This window comes from Vanderwaltozyma polyspora, genomic scaffold (genome assembly GCF_000150035.1).
Source record: "Vanderwaltozyma polyspora DSM 70294 KpolScaffold1003 genomic scaffold, whole genome shotgun sequence".
NCBI lineage: Eukaryota > Fungi > Ascomycota > Saccharomycetes > Saccharomycetales > Saccharomycetaceae > Vanderwaltozyma > Vanderwaltozyma polyspora.
The window spans coordinates 1-21,684 of NW_001834654.1; the positions used below are offsets into that span (position 1 = coordinate 1).

At 32.9% G+C, this 21,684-nt stretch overlaps 7 protein-coding genes across 7 annotated transcripts; 3 read left to right on the plus strand and 4 right to left on the minus strand.

Moving 5' to 3' along the window:
• Window positions 1-2,427: 2,427 nt before the first annotated feature.
• MSK1 (lysine--tRNA ligase MSK1) lies at window positions 2,428-4,143 on the plus strand (the record flags this gene model as incomplete). The annotated part of the gene is made up of 1 exon (XM_001644504.1): window positions 2,428-4,143. The coding sequence occupies one exon, from the start codon at window positions 2,428-2,430 to the stop codon at window positions 4,141-4,143; it is 1,716 nt and encodes a 571-aa protein (XP_001644554.1).
• A 392-nt stretch (window positions 4,144-4,535) lies between these two features.
• RNH201 (ribonuclease H2 catalytic subunit RNH201) lies at window positions 4,536-5,474 on the plus strand (the record flags this gene model as incomplete). Its single annotated transcript, XM_001644505.1, has 1 exon — window positions 4,536-5,474. One exon carries the CDS (start codon window positions 4,536-4,538, stop codon window positions 5,472-5,474), a length of 939 nt encoding a protein of 312 aa, XP_001644555.1.
• Window positions 5,475-5,864: 390 nt separating this feature from the next.
• Window positions 5,865-6,047, plus strand: TOM7 (Tom7p; the record flags this gene model as incomplete). The annotated part of the gene is made up of 1 exon (XM_001644506.1): window positions 5,865-6,047. The coding sequence occupies one exon, from the start codon at window positions 5,865-5,867 to the stop codon at window positions 6,045-6,047; it is 183 nt and encodes a 60-aa protein (XP_001644556.1).
• Window positions 6,048-6,482: 435 nt separating this feature from the next.
• Kpol_1003p4 (60S ribosomal protein uL13) lies at window positions 6,483-7,626 on the minus strand (the record flags this gene model as incomplete). The annotated part of the gene is made up of 2 exons (XM_001644507.1): window positions 6,483-7,051; window positions 7,593-7,626. The coding sequence occupies 2 exons, from the start codon at window positions 7,624-7,626 to the stop codon at window positions 6,483-6,485; spliced, it is 603 nt and encodes a 200-aa protein (XP_001644557.1).
• Window positions 7,627-8,692: 1,066 nt separating this feature from the next.
• On the minus strand, window positions 8,693-9,361 carry CSM2 (Csm2p; the record flags this gene model as incomplete). Its single annotated transcript, XM_001644508.1, has 1 exon — window positions 8,693-9,361. One exon carries the CDS (start codon window positions 9,359-9,361, stop codon window positions 8,693-8,695), a length of 669 nt encoding a protein of 222 aa, XP_001644558.1.
• A 357-nt stretch (window positions 9,362-9,718) lies between these two features.
• On the minus strand, window positions 9,719-12,103 carry Kpol_1003p6 (uncharacterized protein; the record flags this gene model as incomplete). Its single annotated transcript, XM_001644509.1, has 1 exon — window positions 9,719-12,103. One exon carries the CDS (start codon window positions 12,101-12,103, stop codon window positions 9,719-9,721), a length of 2,385 nt encoding a protein of 794 aa, XP_001644559.1.
• A 577-nt stretch (window positions 12,104-12,680) lies between these two features.
• On the minus strand, window positions 12,681-20,162 carry TAO3 (Tao3p; the record flags this gene model as incomplete). Its single annotated transcript, XM_001644510.1, has 1 exon — window positions 12,681-20,162. The coding sequence occupies one exon, from the start codon at window positions 20,160-20,162 to the stop codon at window positions 12,681-12,683; it is 7,482 nt and encodes a 2,493-aa protein (XP_001644560.1).
• Between the last annotated feature and the right edge of the window lie 1,522 nt (window positions 20,163-21,684).

Sequence of the window (21,684 nt, forward strand, 5' to 3'; positions counted from 1 at the left end):
GCTCTTTTTTTATATCAAAGGGATTTCTTTTCACAAGGATTGGTTTTTATATATTGGGGTTTTTGGTAAGCATCCGGTACAAAAAAGAGAAAAATTTTTAGGAGGATAAATTTCGAGGAAAGGTAGAACCAAGGTTGGAGCCAGCTTCCATTGATTGAAAGAGGATGAAGCCATGTAAATTTGGATAGGGGAGTTAGATAAGTCTTGAATTTCTCGAAACTCTCGAAACTCTNCTCGGAATCAGTTTAATTAGTAATGAAAAAGAAAACCGAGAAGAAACAAAGCAGGAGGTAGGAAAGTATGAAAGTATGAAAGTAGGCAAACCGAAAATAGTAGTGTTTAATTAATATTTTAATTTTTGCTGGTATTAATTAATGTTGAACCTTTCTTGAAATGGTATGAGGAAAAGAGGTGAGAGAGAAGATAGGATAGCAGTTGCAAGTACAAGCAAGATGCAAGATATTACAGAAAGATACTGATCATTAGGATCTTGATTTCTTATTTTGCAGTTTGCAGTTTGCGGTTTCGAGGAAGCAGAGCAGAGGATTTATGTAGTCGGAGAAAAAAAAACAAAAGAAGTAAAACAGTGAGCAGTATAGTGAGAACCAGAGCGAAAATGTGTGAGTTAAGTAGATATCGATGGAGTGGTACGGCAGTTTGAGTACCGCAAGGAAAAACTAAATACGTCAAAAGCAACAATTTGGATTATTTCATGGTGAGAGAGAGAGAGAGAGATTATACCATACTTTGCTAAATTTGTGATCAATAACTAAAACACACACCCAAGATGGATCTGAGTATGTTGAAATAGGATATAATTGCTGCTAAAGGACGCTATTTCATTTCGAAAGGAATCGAGAGAGCTATACAAGCCTCTGTTGGGAGAGTCAAGTGCAGTTGCAGTTGCAGTTACAGTTACAATGTGGTACAGCGTACGTAGATGGTATCTCTTATTATGTTTTTACCGACACAGGTCATGTTGCCTTACCAAAGAGGATCGAAATGGATAGAACTGAATCTAACGAAGAAGAAAAGGATGATGATGATAGGAATAAACAATAGTAAGATTCTGTTTCTGCTTTTGATTCAAACTGGGTGTGTTTGTGTTTGTGTTTGTGTACTTATGGTGAGGATTGAACTCGACAGAACTAGATATTACGTCTTGTGGCTGCGCGTTTGTTCTTGGGGGTGGGGAGGGCAGTTTGTTGGATTCGGAATGACCACGGTTTGTGAGAAGGTAAGGTGCGCACGGGGACAGCAAGACAAGACAAGACAAGACAACGTAATATGAGGCATTTCTGAAACACCTATTGTTAAACGATGAAACTGTCACGGAAATATTTATAACACGAATGCCGTGTGATACGATATAGTTATGATCGTGCTCGTGCCCTTGTTTGTCTCTTTGATTTCGAGTGGTGTTTTCTTTTTTCCGGAATAAGCTTTTTCCTCCTTTTGTATCTGCGGCATTAAACGTGTGTGGGCAGGGTGTCGGTGTCGTCCACGGGGGTGGCTGGGAGCTCTTGTTGGGGGATAGTTCTTGTCGTTTTGTGGTTATCCCTTATTTCTACACTGATGCTGACCTCTGGCCGTACGGAACTCTGTCTTGCGTTTGTTGTCTGGTTTGTGTGGTACGCAATTCCGCCAAAGACAGGCAGCTCTTGTTCTTCTTCTCTTTTGGGCAAGTAATGTAAGCACTAGGACTGGAATTGGCATTGGTATTGGCATTGGCACTATTCTTAGCAAGATTATTGTTGTACTTTGGAACTGTGGTGTACGGTCAAAAACACTGGTCGGAGAGAACAATTTGGGGGGAGAAGAAGAAACTATACCATACCATTCCTGTAGGTCACGTTATCCATCTCAGCTTGTTTAGCTCTGTTCCCTTCCTCTTGTCTGTACCAGATATTCCTTGAGATATACAAACTATATTCTAAAATCGGCAACAAACTGAGATAATTGGAACAATAAAAAAGAAATAGTAGTAGCAATGGCAACAACATAGACAAATACAAATACAAATACAAATACAAATTACTTAATTCTTAATTCTTAATTCTTAATAAGTAAACTTCAATGTATATCTCTGCAACCACGTGATTTATGCTCTGTTCTGTTCTTTTTTTGTGTATTTCCTGGAGAAAGAATATAACTCTTGATCATGTGACTATCACATGATTAACTTACTATTCTACAGTTTAATTCTTTTTTTAAATATCAAAACTTATCACTTTAAGATCAATCCCAAAGAAACTATTTTAAAATCAATCATCTTGTAATATTAAATACAATATGTCTTTGAACGGCTGTATAAACACTACTGCCCCAGTATCATGCACTCAGGATTTTAATATACTTTTGAACTAACACTAATTCTCTCTCTTCTCACCCTATAAACCCTCATTCATTACTATATGGTGCTCAATTATGCTAAAGAAAACTGTTGTTTCGAAATATACCGCTAGCTATACCATTAAAAGACTCTTGTCCAACAATGCAAGTAAAAAAATTATAATAGATCCCAGTACAGTAGAATTCACTAAACGTAATGATTCTATTTTAAAAAATTTAAATCTGTTCTATCCATCAATGACTGATATCAACAATAACACTAATAATAGTAATATTGGTATAAAGGCAAAAAGTATCAATCAATTCCAATTGGATTATTCAAATATTAATGAGGATTCTACTAACGATATAGTATCAATTAATGGGAGAATCAAAAATATAAGATATTCTGGTAAAAAAATTTGCTTTATAGATTTGTATGACAGTAATAGAAACGATCAAGTTTTGCAATTAATTATAAACTTCAATATAATCTCAAAATTTAATCAAAATAATCTAACAAATGAAATTTTCACTAAAAATATCAACCTGTACAAAGTAGGTGACTACATTCATTCAATTGGTTATCCTGGTTTGTCTCAATCACATCAAAAAAATTTATCTTTAAAATGTAATCAATTACCAAAATTTTTATCAACTGCTCAATTACCATTACCTCCAAAATTAGCAGATCATAATAAAATTAAAAATAATAGAGTAGTAGATTATCAAGTTAATGGTGTTTCAAGCTTAATACTGAGAAGTTTCATTATTAAACAAATAAGATCATTCTTGGATATCCAAAACTTTATTGAAGTTGAGACTCCAATATTATCCAACAAATCAAATGGTGCTCATGCGACACCATTTGAAACAAAATTATCATCAATGAAGCATGATCCATTACAATCTAATCTATTTCTAAGAATATCTCCAGAGCTGTGGCTGAAAAGATTAATCGTCAGTGGTTTAGACAGAGTCTATGAAATTGGTAAAGTCTTTAGAAATGAAGGTATTGACCAAACGCATAATCCAGAATTTACAACTCTGGAATTCTATCAATCTTATGCAAGTCTAGAGGACCTAATTAATCAATCTCAAGATTTATTCAAATTCATTTTGTTAAACTTGAATGATTCTAAACTAATTCATGGAGATGCAAAGGAAGTTACTTCAAAACTAATTAATGAACTTTCAAACAATAACTGGAAATTCAACCGTGTTGATTTCTTGCCAACTCTCACAAAGGAAATTAATAACGGAATCGATTACACAAAATTTGATTTAAACGATTCAATTTCTTTATTAAATTCAATACCATCAGACGCCAGAAATAAAATATTGCCTGCTTCTTCAGAAGAAGGGTTCAAAATATCTTCACAACAAATTTTGGACAAACTCTCATCTTACTATATCGAATCGAGATATTGTAACTCTTTGTTACCCACTTTAATATACCATCATCCCACTGTAATGTCACCATTGGCAAAATCTAATCCAGCAAATCCGATTATTTCAAAAAGATTCGAACTATATATAAATGGGAAAGAGTATATTAACGCATACGAAGAAGAGAACTGTCCTCAAGAACAAGAGCAAAAGTTCTTAAACCAAAAGTTCGTTAATGAAAACTTCAATGATACAGAAGCGTTATCGATAGATAGTCAGTATATAGAGGCAATGAAATGGGGGATGCCCCCAATTGGTGGCCTGGGTTTGGGAATCGATAGACTATGTATGTTACTTTTGAATAAGCAACGTATTGATGAAGTCCTCTCATTTGGTTGTATTGACGCTGTAAATAGACAATAGTCATTCGAAAATCATCTTATAGTTGAGATTCACAACCGACAGGGAAACAAGCTTTCCAAGAAAATAACAAAAAAATTGGGTATCGACTTTTAAGTAGATTTTTATACTTGTAAATATGCATTAAATATCTATAATGACATACTTGACCCCATTTTTGATTGTTTTGTATAAATTGTATTTTCTTCTAGTTTCCTCTGTCGCTATTGTTTCATATTTAATCTTAATAATCTAAAAGGCATCGCTACGCGTAAATTGATCCAATTATTTAATATACATACACGTTAAAAGAACATTAATACTATGGTAAAGTTGATTAAATAGAAGCATTGTACTGTATTTTTGCGAAAGTTGGGAAGTACAGACAAGTTATCTGAGATAAGAGCATATCAAGAATGGTTTCCTTACCTCCAACAGTATTAACATCTCTTGGTACACTTCATACCAAAACTTACTATTCAGAGATCCCGGAAGTTATTAAGAATGGTGTTTCCTCATCGCCAGTGATTCTTGGTGTAGATGAAGCTGGACGTGGTCCAGTAATGGGCCCTATGGTATATGGTATTAGCTATTGTACAAAGGAGTATCAGGATACAGTTTTAATTCCAAAATATGCATTTGATGATTCTAAGAAATTGACAGACAATATACGTAGAAATTTATTCAGTAAAATGTATGATCAAAATGGCGATGGAACTGGTGAAATTGAGATTGATGGAGTGGGATATGCTACAACTGCAATCACGCCTGTTGATATTTCAAGTGGTATGTTAAGATATCCACCTTCTCAAAATTATAACTTAAATGAACAAGCCCATGACGTTACTATGAATTTAATACAAGGGTTAGTAGAAAAAGGTGTTACAATTGATCATGTATATGTCGACACCGTTGGACCACCTGTTTCTTATCAAAAGAAACTGGAAACTAGATTCCCTAACATTAAATTCACGGTTGCCAAAAAAGCTGATTCTTTATATTGTGTTGTCAGTGTGGCGAGTGTCGTCGCTAAAGTTACTAGAGATATTATTTTGGAGCAAATGAAAAGTAATGAAAATGAAATTTTGGGTTCTGGATATCCTTCAGATCCCAAGACTACTGCATGGTTAGCAAAGAATCAGAAGCAATTGTTCGCATGGCCTCAAAGTCTCGTCAGATTTTCCTGGCAAACTTGTCAAACTTTAATTAAAGAAGATAAGCATAAAATTGGTATGGTCCCAATTGAATGGGAGGAAGACTACATAAATTCAAAAAAAAATATGTCCAAACAATGGACTAAACCAAAGACAGATAATAAAAAAAAGGTGATAACTTTGGACAATTGGTTTCTATAAAACTATTGAGATGTCAGCATATTTTCTCCCAAAACTATAAACAAGTATCAATTTGGAAAAATTGAAATTGTTGATAAGCATTACTGTAATTTATAATGATAACATAAAAGTATAGATATATAATTTTTGAAATGCTGAAGGTTGTTAATCAAGAATTGGTGTTATTTCAAGTAAGTTCTGCCTTGATAGTCCTATGATTTCATTATGCACTATGTATATTCATCACTTAATACGGATATTTGTATGATAAGATTCGAATGAGAATTTGACAATTTAAAGAAGGATAATTAAAGTTGATTTAAACTGGACTAGAATTGAATTAAACATATTTAAAGGGGATTTTGTAGTCTAGAAAGCTTCAATAAGTTCCAACCAACAGCCATAAATACAATGATCTCATTACCATCCTACATTTTAAGTGACGAATCTAAAGAACGTATTTCCAAAGTTTGGAATATGACCCACACTATTGCTCATTATGGCTGGATTCCATTTATTTTATATTTGGGTTGGACTCATACTGCTAACAAGCCAAATTTGTTCAATTTATTGTCCCCATTACCAAGTGTTTAAACCATATTACTTTGAATAATCAATATTAGGATTATTTTTGGATCCTCTTTTTTGTTTTATCTTTTCTGTATAGGTAATTAAGTATATGAAGCATCCACTTGTATTTAAATAATTGTTTTAATCAATTATTATTATAAGTTGTTTGGCATCACTTTACCACACCGTGGTAATAATAAACATGTAACAACTTTATTCTGTATATAATCTATCTAATTTAATCTATGAAAATTATAATAGTATAATATTGTAATATTTTAATGTCAAATTGAACTATTAGTGATAATTTGCAAGGTAATTCAAATAATTAAACAGATTGTAGGGTATAAAAAAGGATTGTTTAATATTTCTTGTTTATTGTTTATTAATTATGTTGATATACAGAAAAGATAAAAAATACATTTATTAATATTCGTTATGATCTTGATATCAATTTATTTAGTAACCAAAAGTAGCCAATTTCTTAGCAGCTTCGGATTCAGCGGCAGCAGCAGTAGCAGAAGCGACCTTCTTGTTGAAAGCCTTCTTCTTGGCATAGTATTCAGCAGATCTGACCTTTCTCTTTTCTTCCAATTTGGCGACAACGTCTTCGTATTTCCAACCAACGGAAGTAGATAATTTACCCAAAGTAGTGTATTTTCTACCTGGCTTCAATCTCAAAACTCTCAAAGCTTGTGGAACAACGACTCTCTTCTTCTTGTCGTATGGTGGTGGAACACCTTCAAAGACCTTTAATCTTTCCATAGCAGCCTTACCACGAGCAGTCTTGTGAGAAACCATACCACGGACAGCCTTGTAGAAGATTCTAGATGGGGCTCTGAAGTGGAATGGACCACGGGTTTTGTTGAAAGCAGTAGCTTTTCTCAAGTAGTCGTGGTACTTCAACTTGTTTCTGAAGAATTCACCAGAGATGTTTAAAGCTTCAGCTCTGACGACGACGATTTTTTGACCATTCAACAATTGCTTAGCAACAGTGGAGGCCAAACGACCGACCAAATGGCCCTTACCTATTAAAAAAATAATAAAATATAAAAGTTAGTAAACATTCATTCATATATTCAAACAATTGAGAACAATGAAAATATACATATTGAAATATCTCTTCAAATGATTTATACTATATTTTATCCGGTTATCCTGTATATTATCACTCCTAATAATGCTCTATCTATATTTTTCTTCTTAATATCTAATACTGAAATAATTTGATTCATATTAATCAACAGAGTAATTTAGTCATAATAATATGTTGGATCATTCCAATACTATCCAAATATAATTATCACCTAGTATACACTTGTCCAATATATGTATCTAATGTAATCCGATTCATAACATAATGTAGGTCTTATATGGTTAATCATTACAAAATAATTTTCTCTTAAATTAAATGGAACAGGTAACATTATATATCATAATTATCAGTTGGGTGTTTCAACATTATATTTTCATTACATATTATTCTATCATTTGGCAATATCTTATCAACGATATATATAAGCAGTTTGCTTATGTTTTTATCTTTTTGAAATAATAACTAGTACGTACCATCAATGACAACGACTGGTTCGAAAGTAGACATCTCTCTCTTGGTTTGTTGTTTCCTTAAACCTTTCCTCAACAGCTGATAATACTAATCAATATTTATATATATCTTAATACCACGATTTTTAATGAAATCAATAGACTCTACATCAAGCTAACATTACGGACAATTAGACTATCCTCTAACAGATTCCTCCAAGGTTCGTGATATCAAACCTGAGCTATCATAAACTAAGCTCAATCAAGATTGAAGATACCAGCTACCAACCACCAAAACTACTGACAATTCCATCTAGCAACACCAAGATGGGATATCAATATTTCACAATTAACCTAACAATGCTCAATTCAATTGATGAATTATTAGGAAACCCAAACCTAAAGGAACAACTGGATATCGAGAACCTAGTGAGATAGGCAAGATTAACCTAACCAAAGACTTTGTCAATGCCTTAGTCCATTACCATCAATTCGATGGGATAGTTAGGTAGATACCTTCTACCCACGATCATTAACAAGACAAAAAGTTTCACTGAAACTTTTCCAAAGTTGCAGTAAAGGCGATGCCTATCTTCTCTAGTTTGAAATTTCGAGTGAGTGAGTCGCTTGCTTATCGAGGAAATCAATTCAATTCAATTCAATGATGTTACTTATTGGACTGACATCCACTGCCACCCACCAGTTCTTCGGTTCTGCGATGAGAATCGAACGGCATGCGAGCGAAACTTTGAACGTGAACAATTTCCTGTCTAGCAAGAGATTTGATAGGAGGCTCCAAATTATTGTCCTTCTAGAAAAGACTAACTAGCTAGTAGCTATATTCTCTCTTTTCCTCTTAGTACTTTCAAATCCAAAACGCGCGATCTCCGAACCCATGTCCTTCAGTTTCTCGTTTTCAATTTTCTTCTAAGGAGAGGAAAAAGATGAAGACGACAAGGTTGTACAGAAAAAACGTGATATTTCAAAAATATTTCGCGGTGTGCGTGTGTAAGTATTTGGTTACAGGGTGTATGGAGTTTGGAGAATCAGACACAGTCACTTAGAATTATCTTTTTTTACCTTATTTCCTTTTTTGAAGGAATAGGAAAACTGAACGTATTAGATCACGAGACCAATCGATCTGAATAGAATTTAGTGACATATTCAGCAATGGTATTACCTTTAATTAAATTAATAGATTTAGGTCTCTTTGCTGGATTGTCACTTGACTTATTAAGGGATTTATTCAACTCGTTAGAAGGGAATGTCACTATAGAACGTAATTCTATTGAATTATCATCCTTGGGTTGATTAGCTATGGCTCTTATTCTTAATAGGATATCTCTAAGAAATAAATGAGTACGTTCTTGAGATTCCTTCATCTGTGTATTTCTAAACATGACTTCTAAACCGTTAATAAATACAAGTATTCCATATGTATTATGCAATGAATCCGGTTCTTTGTTTCTATGTTTTATATTTTGTTTCTTCTGTATTTTATCAATACTTATTAACTGTAACATCTTGTTAGTTATTCTATTCAATTCATATAGATCTAAGCAGGTCATTATTCTTATATAATCATATATACGTTTATTATCCTCATTGACAGGTACCAATTTTTGAAATTGGGTCAACGGAAATGAATTTGTTGCATCGATATAGTACAATTGCAATGGTGTATTATTTTCAATTTGAGCATTTAATGTTGTAGAGATTAATTTAGCTATTTCTAAAGATGATGGCGATCCCCATACCGTCAACAATGGAAAGTCATCAAAAGTTCCTTCCATTCGCCACTTTGTACTAGTTACTACCGGTGTCTACTTCAAGTTCAAGGTATCATAGATACATGCTTTTTTAAACGCCTTTACTACTCTGCTTTGATTTTATATTCTTAAATTTTAAGGTTTTTTCTAAATGAAACTTTCGCGATGCCTTTAAAGATCATTTAATAAAAATTGTGAATCTAACTCAAAAATTGTGAATCTAACTCAAAAATTAAGAAAAACACAATGACGACAGTAAATATTAGTTGGTTATAGACTAGATTGTTGACGTCTCTATTTATGTTATCAGTAATAGTTGTGGTGGGGGAAATGTGTTGGTCATAAAATACATATATGTTTATAAAGAAAATTATAATTGTTTTATTTACTAGGTAATAAAATCTCAGAATTTTCTGGATCAATTATTAATGCTTCGCTCGTTTTCAATTTAGGCACATTTAGCTTACTTTGACGTTTTAACGGCGAAGATGCAAAATCAGGCAAGCCACATCCATCATCGCTATCATTCTGTGGTAATTTCTTTTTTGTTTCTTCCATTTTGTTCTTTTCGATATCTTGTGTTAAACCTTGAACATCATGACCTGACGTCAACTGTACTAGATTCCAGACACTAGGCGAACTTAATATTCTTTGTGATTTATTACTTCCAAAGAATAAAAAGGAATTCTTACTGTTATTGTTTGGTGTTAGCTTTGCAAGTTCAAATTTATCAGTGGAATGAAAATTAATACCTTTTGGTGAACTACGTCTCGACTTACTTAGGTTCCTATTCGTAGAGGTTAATGGTAAGTGTCTTGGCGAATTGTTGTAATTTCCACTACCTCTTTCAGGGGTATATGCTTCAACTGCACTAATTTGAAATCCTCTTGCTGGGGACCTCGTCATATCGTCATTGGTTGGTGAGAGTGTTGGCAAATTTGTATGAAAGGGGATATTATGAACAGCCGAACCATGCTTCGGAATTTTGATCACTGGTTTAGGCAAATTGATATTCATTATATTTGAATTAAATACAAACAAATTTTCTTTGGAAGTTGATTGTCCTAAACCTCCTCCAGGCGTTGTCATAGCAGAGTCCATTTGGGGTTTACTAAAATTATTAGAGTTATTCTTAAAGGACAATAACGTGTTAGCATCATCATTTGCAATAATCCTAGGGACATTTATACGTTCGTAAGGTGTTTGCGTTTGAGAAGTCTCTGATAAATTAGGATCTATTCTATCGGCTTGTAATAATAATTTAGAAGCAGCAGATTTGTCAGACGGAGAATTTGTCTTCATAATAATGCTGGAGTTTTCCTTTTTGACTTCTTGAGATGGTAGCTTATTATATTTAGACATATGAATTTGAAGTTGTCTCGCAACTGAAGTTCCTTTCCGAATTAGCTTGGAGTTTCTTCCTGATTGCCATTTTTTCAAAAATTCTTCCTCGTAATCCTTGCTTATTCTCCATTTCATACCTTTACCAGGTTCGTTAGCAGCTCTTGGGACTTTCTCAAAGGCCTTATTTAGAGATAAATTGTGTCGTATCGAATTCTGCCAACTTGTATTTGCATGACGATAATATGCATAATTAGTGGATATATGTGAGTATATATCAGATAGCGAAATTTGACCATCTCCAGATGATAATATAGCCTGAGTGATTAATGTGGCATATGAATGCGCAGGTTTAATATTTTTATTCTCATCATTTGATAAATCAGATGCGAAATCAATGGTTTGTGGAAATTCCGAACTTATGCTATTTTCAATTCGAGTCTCATAGCCATGAGAGTCTACAAACCTATGCTTAATCTTGTTGTCACCGCCACCAGAAGATTTAATAGGAATTGGCATGCTAGGCGCGGATAAAATATTTCCTTGGTTGCTTTTTAGCCTATTACCTTGAATTGACTTTTTGTAAACTTTATTGCTTGCAAGTTTACTATTTTCGCTTCCATACATTTTGAAAGTGATGATCTGTTGCTGTTGTTGCTGCTGCTGTTGCTGTTTTTGTTGGCGTAATGGTGGGGACTTCGATTTGCTTCCTTCTTTATCGGAAGGAGTACTCAAGTTTTCAAATTCTGTTGATGATATTGCTGAATCTTTAATTACATCTGTCAGTAAAATATGATCATCATTTACTTTTGATCTGTCTTTTGAATTAAATAATTCGCCATATTTTTCAACAAGCTGTGGTAGAAATTTTTCAATACAACGTTTTGAGATATACGGTGTACGATCAGGTAAAATAAATATCATTTGTGTACCACCAATTTCTACTATTGAGCCTGAATATAATGCATATGGTGGTGAATTGATAGATAATTTTTGGAAATTAACTTTGGCACCATTTCTACCAAGCACACTAAACTCCCAATTTCCCGTCTGCATGTTAAAACTAATAGAAGCATGCTTTCTTGATACAACTTTTGAAGGACCTAAATCTATAGTGATAGATGATGTGGAATTTTGATCATCATCCTTCTTTTGTGAATTACCATCTAAATTGATATTTCTACCAATTAAAATTTCTACATGCTTTACATAATAAGTCCAATCAACTCCTGATAACTTAGCGTATGCTTGAACTTGTATATCTTGGTTTTTTTCGTTTGCATATTCTCTTGAAACAACAGTATTGTACTCAGGTTTATATAGCACTGAAGTAATAGCTTGTATAAAATATTGCTGCTGTACCTGTGAGTATCTGTTAAATTCAATTGATTTTATTAGTTTCTCATCTTTATCTTGAAAACTCATACTGTACCCTCTTCACAAGGTATCACGATCATCAACAACTTCACAAATAAACTCTGCCCGTTATCACAAGGTAATTGATTTAAAGTATAATAACCAAATTAAAATAATAATCTATTTAATTAAAATTGGTATTGTACAATTGGCTTCATTTTATTCGAATAGGTAGTTCATCGCTTGATTTAAATGTCAATAAAGGGAATTTTGGCGTTTTTCATCGATTCCAATTATAAAAAGGGACAATGTACGAAAATAGAAATTTCACGCATTGTCTAAGAAGTTAGGTAGTAACAAGAGATTAGTAGTGAACTTGAGATGAGACGAGATGAGATGAGATGAGATGAGATAAGATCAACTAGACCACAAATTGCAAATAATGAATGTTTTTTATTTGTAGATAGTTTAAAACTTTAAAATATTATGAAATCTGGCAATTTAAATAGTACATATTTTTTAGGAATATGTATTATTAAGTTATGCTTTAAAAATTACAAAAAATTTTCCACTATCTAGTACTATAATGAATATTTATTACTGATAATATCTTTAATTAAAATCTATAATAACAATTTGATAAAATTCATTTCTCACTGCTTAATTTGTTTTGAGCTTTGTTCGATGAAAAATGTGGTAAATGATAATGTTTTTGAGAGCGTCCTTGTTTCGTTTGTTCCTTGTTACTTTTTGTAATACTGATTGGACTTCCATAGGGATATGGAGCGCTCAATCCTAGTGAAGGTGAGGAAGATGCTATTCTTAATGCAGTAGAGTCTGATTCATATTGTAAAGGTGATGATTGTTCATGAATTGTTTGTGACATTAATTGTTGATGTTGTTGATGATATTGCCATTTTCTTCTATTTCTTTGAGTAGCGCCTGAGAATCCTTCAAATCTAAATAGAGTATCTTGAGGAGAGTCTGATGGTCTTGATTTAGATGATGATAACAATGCTGAATTAGGTGACTTCAATAGTTGGGATGTTCTGGAACGAACAGCATTTAAGTCAGGAGTTACAGCAGCTTGATTACGCATCGGACTTCTTGAATATAAAGACTCAGGAATTCCTGTTTCCGCGCTTTTATCAGCTGTAAAAGAATCAACAAGACTAGTCTTGAAGGAAACGCTGGAAGGAGTTCTCATTAGACTTCTATTTAATATCGCTGAAACTTTTTTATCATATAGCTGTGGTGCAGAATCTAAAGTAGAAGTTTGAGTTGATTTTGTAGTATCCATAGAAGCAGATCTATCATGGTTAAAACCATAGACAGAGTCTATTCCATTTTGAGGAACAGATCCAACCATTGTATTCATAGTGTTCTTGGTGAAAAAACTGTCTAAATTATCTAATTCAGCCCACATATGACTTAAGGAAGCATCATTTTCTTCAGCTATTGATATTGTTTCACTTGTATCCATTGGACGCAAATTGTAATCATTTTCTACATGAAATTCTACAATATCCTCTAAATGAGGTGGATCTTGGGAAACTTCAGCTTCATCGGTTTCTCTAGCAAATGTAGTAAACACGGCATGTACATTATGCCTAGTGGTGGCGGCTGTCATACCTGGCATTGGAACAGACCATCCACTATCTTCAGGAATACCAAATATAGTAGTTGCTGCATTGGTTCCATTTTTGAGGTCTTTGTTACCCATACTAATTCTTAACACATCCTTATCCATTTTGCTACCTGAAATATTTGGAATACAGTCTAAAACTTCAAGAGCTTGGGTCTCATATTCCGTAAGTAATAGTCTTAACAAAGGTGATATTAAATCTGCACCAACACCAGTGAATTCTGGCAAATTGAAATCAACTAAAGGTAGAATGTACTTCAAGATTTTCATAGTTTGAAGTTTAATCCAACTGGTCCTATTCAACAGTAAGCCCAATAAGAAAACTATTGTTTGAGCTGTATATTTTGGAAAGTAATTCCTTGTAATAAAATTAACTATCTGACTTAAGAAATCACGTTTTGATCTAAATTTGTTTTTGGATAATGAATCGACAACTCTTGCCAAAGACGGTTGTTCATTAGCATTAGCTAAAGAAATTAATGACTCACAAGCATCCAATATGTTTGTAAAATCTTCGTTATCCATGGCATTCAAAAACCTTGGAAGATTGGCTACTAAAGCAAATAATAGCCTAGACTCTGAATTAGCAATGATTCTGCTATTTTTCAATAAATTTAATTTGTCTAAAAATTTCCATGTTATATCCATAGAATTTGACGAACGTAAACCAGTCATCACAATTTGTTGCAACCCATCAAATCTCCCCTCCCAGTTTGATGGAAATATTGCAACTAAACATTGAACAGTGTCTGGTGAATCTAAATCAATTTTGGATATAAACTTGGAAAAGCATGATAACACTTCGATGAATTCCAGTTCATGGACACTATTTAAGCATGCAGTTATTGACCAAAATAATTGAGGGAAATCTATTAAATTTGCCGGCTCTAATTCTGCTGTAATAGCATTTAAAGTCATCAAAATTTGCATTGCAAAGCCCTGAATATCTGTATTCTCATCGGCAATTGTGTTCGATAATCTATGGATCATATCACGTAACATATCTTGGTCGATAAACGTTAATAAGGATCTAAAAATTTGGAATGAGCGGCAAGCTACATGTCTTACTGAGCAAGTAGTTGCCCATTTTAATGCTATTCTTTGCCAATCGATTTGAAGTGATTCAATTCCAGAAAATATTGAAATGAGATGTCTAATCAGCAAATCCATCTTCTTGGGCGATCTAGCTCCTGATTTATCCCTAATTAAATTGTCATAGGACCAAAGCATATTTTTATCTCTAAGTAATCCAACTGCTTTCTCTGATTCATCTTTGACTGGAGCCAAACTAAATATCAAGTCACAGACTATCCTGGAAGCACTTTCTTGAATTAGTGGCACATAATGATCTAAAAGACAAACCGCTACATGAAGTAATGTCGGTACACGATTCAAAACAGAGTCATGGGCAGTAGCTAATAAGCTAGCCAAAAAAATTATTGAAAGTTGAGCCTTCGAAAAGATAACACCACCTCCTGTGTAATCCAATAGATCCCATATATCTGCAACAAATGAATATTTACCATTGTCTGAGGCTTCTGCTATATCTAAGGTTGTTGTAGGAATCATTGATTTCGGTTGAAGGTTATCTAGTAACGAATCAATTAAGCCAATACTTCCAGGAACATGGGACAAATATAAAACTACATCCCTAGAATACTGAACAAATATTGGATTTCTGTGGACAATGGATGAAGTGATAATGTAATCTAGAGTCACAGGAATGTTTTGAAATGAATTACCCTTTCCAAAAGAGATCCATAGTTGCTCGATGTTTTCTGGAAGGGAATCATTCAATTTTATGGTAAGATAAAACATGTTTTGTAATATCATTATTGTATCGAAATCATCTATTCCCTTTACAGTCAGCTTATTGACCCATGGCACTAAAAGAGTCAAAATATCTTTTTTCGATTCTAACGAAAACACATCAATAGTTTTGACAATATTCGAAAAAATTGTCATACATAAATCTGCTGATAACAGTTCTGCATACATGCTAGAAATTTCTTTTGCTGTTGATTTAAAAACCATCTTTGATGAGTTTGATAATCTTTCTTTGAAAACTTTTGTAAATGAAGAATTGTGTATTTTTGTTTCAACAGCAGATAATAACTCGACTGCATAACTTCTAATTTCTTCTTCATCCGCAATTATCCCTAACAAACCCAATGAAGCTAATTCATGTTCTTCTAGTAATAATGTGTCCATCCTTAGTAACGACTTGCATAAAGTTGTGTAATAAAATATTGAAACAGTCATTTCAATTTTCTCATTTAAGCATTTGGACAACACTTCTTTGTAAAGTTTGACGTTGTCCTTGTTACTTTCTAGAATACCTTCAAGAGCACAAACACCTAGCTTATTGATTGATTTTAAATCCGATGCGAATAATGATTCTATCCAAGATAGCAAACCACTGGTATCAAATGATACCATCAATTGTAGATCTGGTGATGAAGACACGGAATCTACTATTGGGCTTGAACATAATGCAACCATGGTTTCCAAAGCTATATGTTCTAGCTTACCTTTCTGAATTTCAATACCACTCATTATAGCCGCTTTATGTGTTGAATTTTCTGCTCGTTGTACCATTGCTGAATATCGGTTCTCGCCAATATATGCATGTTCTCCATAGCCGCACCATTCCTTTAAAAAATTAAAACAGGAAGTTCTAGCCTGAAATGGGAATAGTTGTTTAACATCCTCGTGATCTTTAACTACATTGTAGTATGACAATAGTAACTCCGTAAAATATATTCTTAGAGGTTGGTATTCATAAGAATATTGGATTGAATCATCTTGTAAAAATTGTTTTACCGACTTCAAAAACTCAGATAGCCTTTCAAATATCCATTTATCTCCAAAAACAACTGGTTCCTTTAAAAATTTTGAAAGAATTGATAAAATTTGAAATAATTCAGATTTCATCTGATTGTTATAGTTATCTTTCCAATTGGTCAACGATTTCGTCACACTCTCGATATAAGCTCGATAAATATTGACATTCATTGAACTTAACCCTATAATAATAGAATCCTTAATTAGTGACGACTTTGAATTCAATAATGGCAGAACCATTTTAAATATAGATGTAGCAGATTTGATTTTCTGATGTTGTACAGTAAATATTTGCTGGCTCTTCTTTTTCCCTGTTGAAACATTTGATGGGGGGATTAATAATCTTTGATTGTTTGTCGAAGTTAAAAAGGTGCACGCTACAATTAGGTAGATTTTCCATTGTTCTGTTACAATTTCAGGAGAAGCATCATCTGGTCTAAATGATGGATCGTTCGCAATCTTAAGTATTGTATCATGCATTTGTACTAGACGAACGCAAACAATAGACCTACATAAGGCCATAGTTACCGGACAATCGATAAAAATCTGGCTAAGAAGTTTTGGAAAAGCTCGCATCCATAATGCGGTGTCGACACTATATTCTGATTCTGCCAACTTTATCAATAGTCCTTTTCTAAACTTTAGTGTTAATTTGGACAATCTTGAGCTTTCTGTAGTATTTAACGTACCATTTGGGATATAAATTAAAGATGAGACATCTGCATTATTCAACAGATCTATTAGTCTGGTGCCGCGGTCGGCGGCAAAATGAGATGATGAACGCGAATGGCCTTTTTGTAATGATGATGTCTTTTGAACCATAACTTCATCAAACTTTGATATTATTCTTAAAATCCTTATTGCCAGCATACGGACGCCAGAATCGTTTGCACACAGAAAAAATAAACCATTCCCTTCCACTTCTTCAATTACAGCAGCAGTGTTTTTCCATTGTAAAAGATGTGCCTCATTGGCATCATCCACATCAACTTCTGGTAGTGGTAAGTGGATACCATCTAATCCTGTTTCTTTAATTTTTTCCTCATTTTTTGACGATTGAAATTCTTCTATCCAGCAGCCGAGTAGTTCGACGTATAGTACTAATAATCGTTTGTATTCATTAGAGGTTAAATATGATAGATTATATCTTGATTGAGTTTTCTCATCAAAATCAAATGAGTATTTGGCAAACCAAGTAATTAAAGCATATGGATTTTCTTTAGTGGCCAGTGCTTTTAGAGCATTTTGAGAACTGGTTGCTATTAATAGATCCGCATGAACAGCATTTCTAGAAAGAATTTCAATTGCCGATTTAAAAGGTATTTTACCAGACACTACGACACAACAGGGAATAGTTTCAATCAATGTGGCAAACAGTGCAATATTTAAGTTTCTGTTATTGTTGTTATTAGTGTCGTTAGAAAAACTGAAGGAAAATGGACCAAATTGAGTTAATGATTGCTTTTGGTGTTCATTTTCAGGTGACCATACTTCTGAACCAATATTGGAGTCTAGCAATAAAAATAGCCTATATAATTTAGTTGTGATCTCTTCATGACTGAGCAATACATCTTCGTTTGTTTCTACCGATATGTCATTTAGGTTGACGTCATAATATCTATATTCATTCTCTGGAAATTCTGGTCTCACATTGGTTAATAGAAGTCCTTTGTATGTATTTATCACCAATATCAGTTTTTCATAACTTATGTTATTTAATGAGGATCCATTGAATGATTGTTTGATTAAGGGTAACATAGCACTTTCAAGTACTATATTAGGATGCAAATGGCCTATTGTAACTAAAACGTCACAGAGTGGATTGATTAATTCCAAATCAGTTGTTATCCAATTTTCTTTTTTCTTCTGGCCAGAAACATAAAGTTCTAATAATTGCTGTAATCTTCTTGTGGTATTGTTCAATGTTTCAGGGCATCTATAAAGATATACCCAAACTAAACGTGATAGACCTGTTGCAAATGTTATTCGGCCTTGCAAACTCCTTGTTTTAATTGTGTTTGCATTTTTCTCAATTAATGAATACCAATGCTTTGTGAAGAGTTCCGGAGGTGAAGCACATAAAATGGAAACAGTTAATTTGAAACCACTTAACCAGTATTTGTTATCATTTTGTAATTTTATAGCTGTATTTAATAGTGAAGTTACTGTCTCTACCCATATCGGATGATTTACTTCAGCCGACAATGATCCTGTTAATGGTAAAAGTAACTGGTTTATTACTTCAGCATATGCTAATTTGACTGATATGTTGGTTGTTTTAGAGAAAAACTTTGCTATACTCCTCATGAACTCTGCCGTTTCTTCGAATTTTTCAAGTGGATAATTTTTTAACTTTATGTATCTCATACCTAGAATTAACAAATGGATACCAGGCTCGGCCTGTCCTGATATTTGAGGAGGTAATTTTTCTAGATCTGAAATAAACCTGTCACTTACTGAAACAAATTTTTTCTCAGACATATACCCCAATAATTCTGCAAATGCATTCCAATTGGAAGATTTTATTATGCTTGATGAGATGGATATTGGATCCGTGGTTTTCAATTGGGTAAATACTATTTCTTCTAATTTATCATTTAACTCTTCCTCTCCCTTTTCTGGAGCTTGCTTCACAATGTCTATTAATACCCTACAAAGAAGGTAAATGCTAATTAATGATTTTCTATCTGCTTGGAAGGCAGTTTCTTTTGCGATTTCAATTCGAGATTCTAATTCTCTTAAATTTGAGGACTCGATTCCGTTTCTACTACTTGATGATGATTTTGATGATTTATTTCTCTGATGTGAAAATCTGCTAGTATTACTTGCGGTTTTTTTATGGGACTTTGATTTATTTGATGATGCAGAAAATGATTGGTTTGATTTATATTTTGACAGCTGGTTTTGTTCTAATTCATATTCTTGAATTACTTTTTCAACTTCTTCAGCTGCCATAATGGCTATTTCTGATTTTGTCTTTCTCCAAAACATCATTGCGTCAATGACAGGTTTTGGTTTATTTTTCGCTATGTGTCCTAATGATTCTATTATTTTATCAAATTCTAAATCCACTCCTTCACCCAGTATATCAACAATTGGAGGTTCTGAATCCACTGGATGTTTTAAACACAAGTTTAATTTTGTTTCAGCATGACGCACAAATTTTGTGAATAAAATATGTAATGCATATTCAGAAGGACTTTTCCAATCAGTAGCCATTTGATGTCTTAAGTTTTCAACATAAGCTTCTGTAACTGACTTGTTTGCATGTTCTGGAGTTGAAGTAACTTCGACTTTATTTTCTACTATTGTTTCACCGATACTAAATTTAGCGCCTTTCTCATTTTTACTCGTTAGATTTGGAGTTGTTGGATTATCTGTAAAATCTAAGGATGTGGGTATGTTAATAGTTGGTGACATTAATTTTGGAGACGACATATTTATCCCATTATCTTGTTGTAATTCTTGATTGACGAAATCTTCATCTATAGGAATAGAAGGCGTGGTATCTATTGCAGGGTATTGGAATGTCTCTATTTGTTGAGAAACAACATTGTTATCATTATTGGTATCGACAACTTGTATTTTAAAGCCTTCATCAGGAGTTCCTTGGGGTGGGAAAGTGAATGCTGAGTTCATTACTCTATAATTTTTATAAATGTTAACAGTGCCTTAAAAGGATCAAAGAAGTGACTTTATTATTAAAGCGTTTCAAGCTGCAATTTGACCAATGAATGAATTTAAATTTATCTAGAATATAGTTTATTTCGAAAAATGCCAATTGAAGTTCAAATCAAATAAAACAAAATAAAAAAGAGAGAGAGATGTGGATAGAATAATACTTCTCTTAATATTTCGGTTAATAACCTTTGAAATATTTTTCTGGTGAAATAAAATAATATTTCAAGTTGATAGATTCTTCTATGTTTTTGCGATTAAAGAATATCTCTAAAGATACCTAATTCGCCAATAGAGGGTCAGATCTGTAAAAGAGTGTCAATTCCAGTATAAGATACGCCCTTTAATGTTTAAATAACAGTTTTTGAACTTTTCGCATCCTTTGTGTTTCTATTATTATATTTGATCTAATCAAGTATTATAAACATTAAATTTCGATCTTACGTGCATAATGACTATCGAGATTGATATACGTATTTCTTCACACATTAGTTACTACCATAACTTATGTTGAAGATATGTAGGATTTGATATCGGTCGGTTTCGAAAATTTGATAGCATTTTGGAGATGTATCAGTAGTTAGTTTATGGGTAAGGGAGAGTATAGTAGAGAGAGAGAGAGAGAGAGAGAGAGAGAGAGAGAGAGAGAGAAATAACTAACCAAGGGTTTGTCTTAGTACAATGTTGAAGTCATTGTTAAACTAGCAACGATAGACCGAATTTGTTACTGTAGTTGGTATGAAAGTTGATTTGTCACAGTTTAAAATGTTGCCGTATTGATAAAGAGAGGAGGAGATTAAATTGTTGCTTCCATTTAGAGGATAACTAACTAAAAGCTTGTTGATTAATCTGGTCTTTTTTAATTTAGGAAAGATGGGAATATTCCATCCTTGTATTCTACTTTATTAAAGTTATCATTGTAGATATAAACTTCTTGTATTTGTATTTGTATGTATATGTAAATATGTGGGGTATTCGTGAGGGTTGTAATTGATAAGCAAATACTTTTTATTATTTTATTTTGTGTAATTAACTGAAGTTAGAAAACAATATAATTCTAATTTAATACTAAAATTTAGCTCAGTGGTCTTGAAATGGGTTTCTTGTATGTTTAGATTATTTTCATGGTTGATTTTGGTATTTCTTTGAGGGATTGGGGTATTCTATAATCTTTAATATATCCTGAGTAAAATTTATATTTAGTGTCACTAATTTACCTTTTGTTGTTAAAACATACGGTTCTTGAACGTCTTACCTAAACGTAAAAAAAAATATTTTCCAATATAATTCACTAACATTAACTAAAATAGATATTCAAATCAAGAAAAATATCAACAACTCTTTTAAAATATGAATTAGCACAAAGCAATAAAAAAACATATTCATTTTCTTTTTATTTACTTGATGATAATTCACAAATCAAACACAAGTTGTTACAAATAAAATTTCTTGTTCTGCTACTGAAATATAATCAGTATATAAA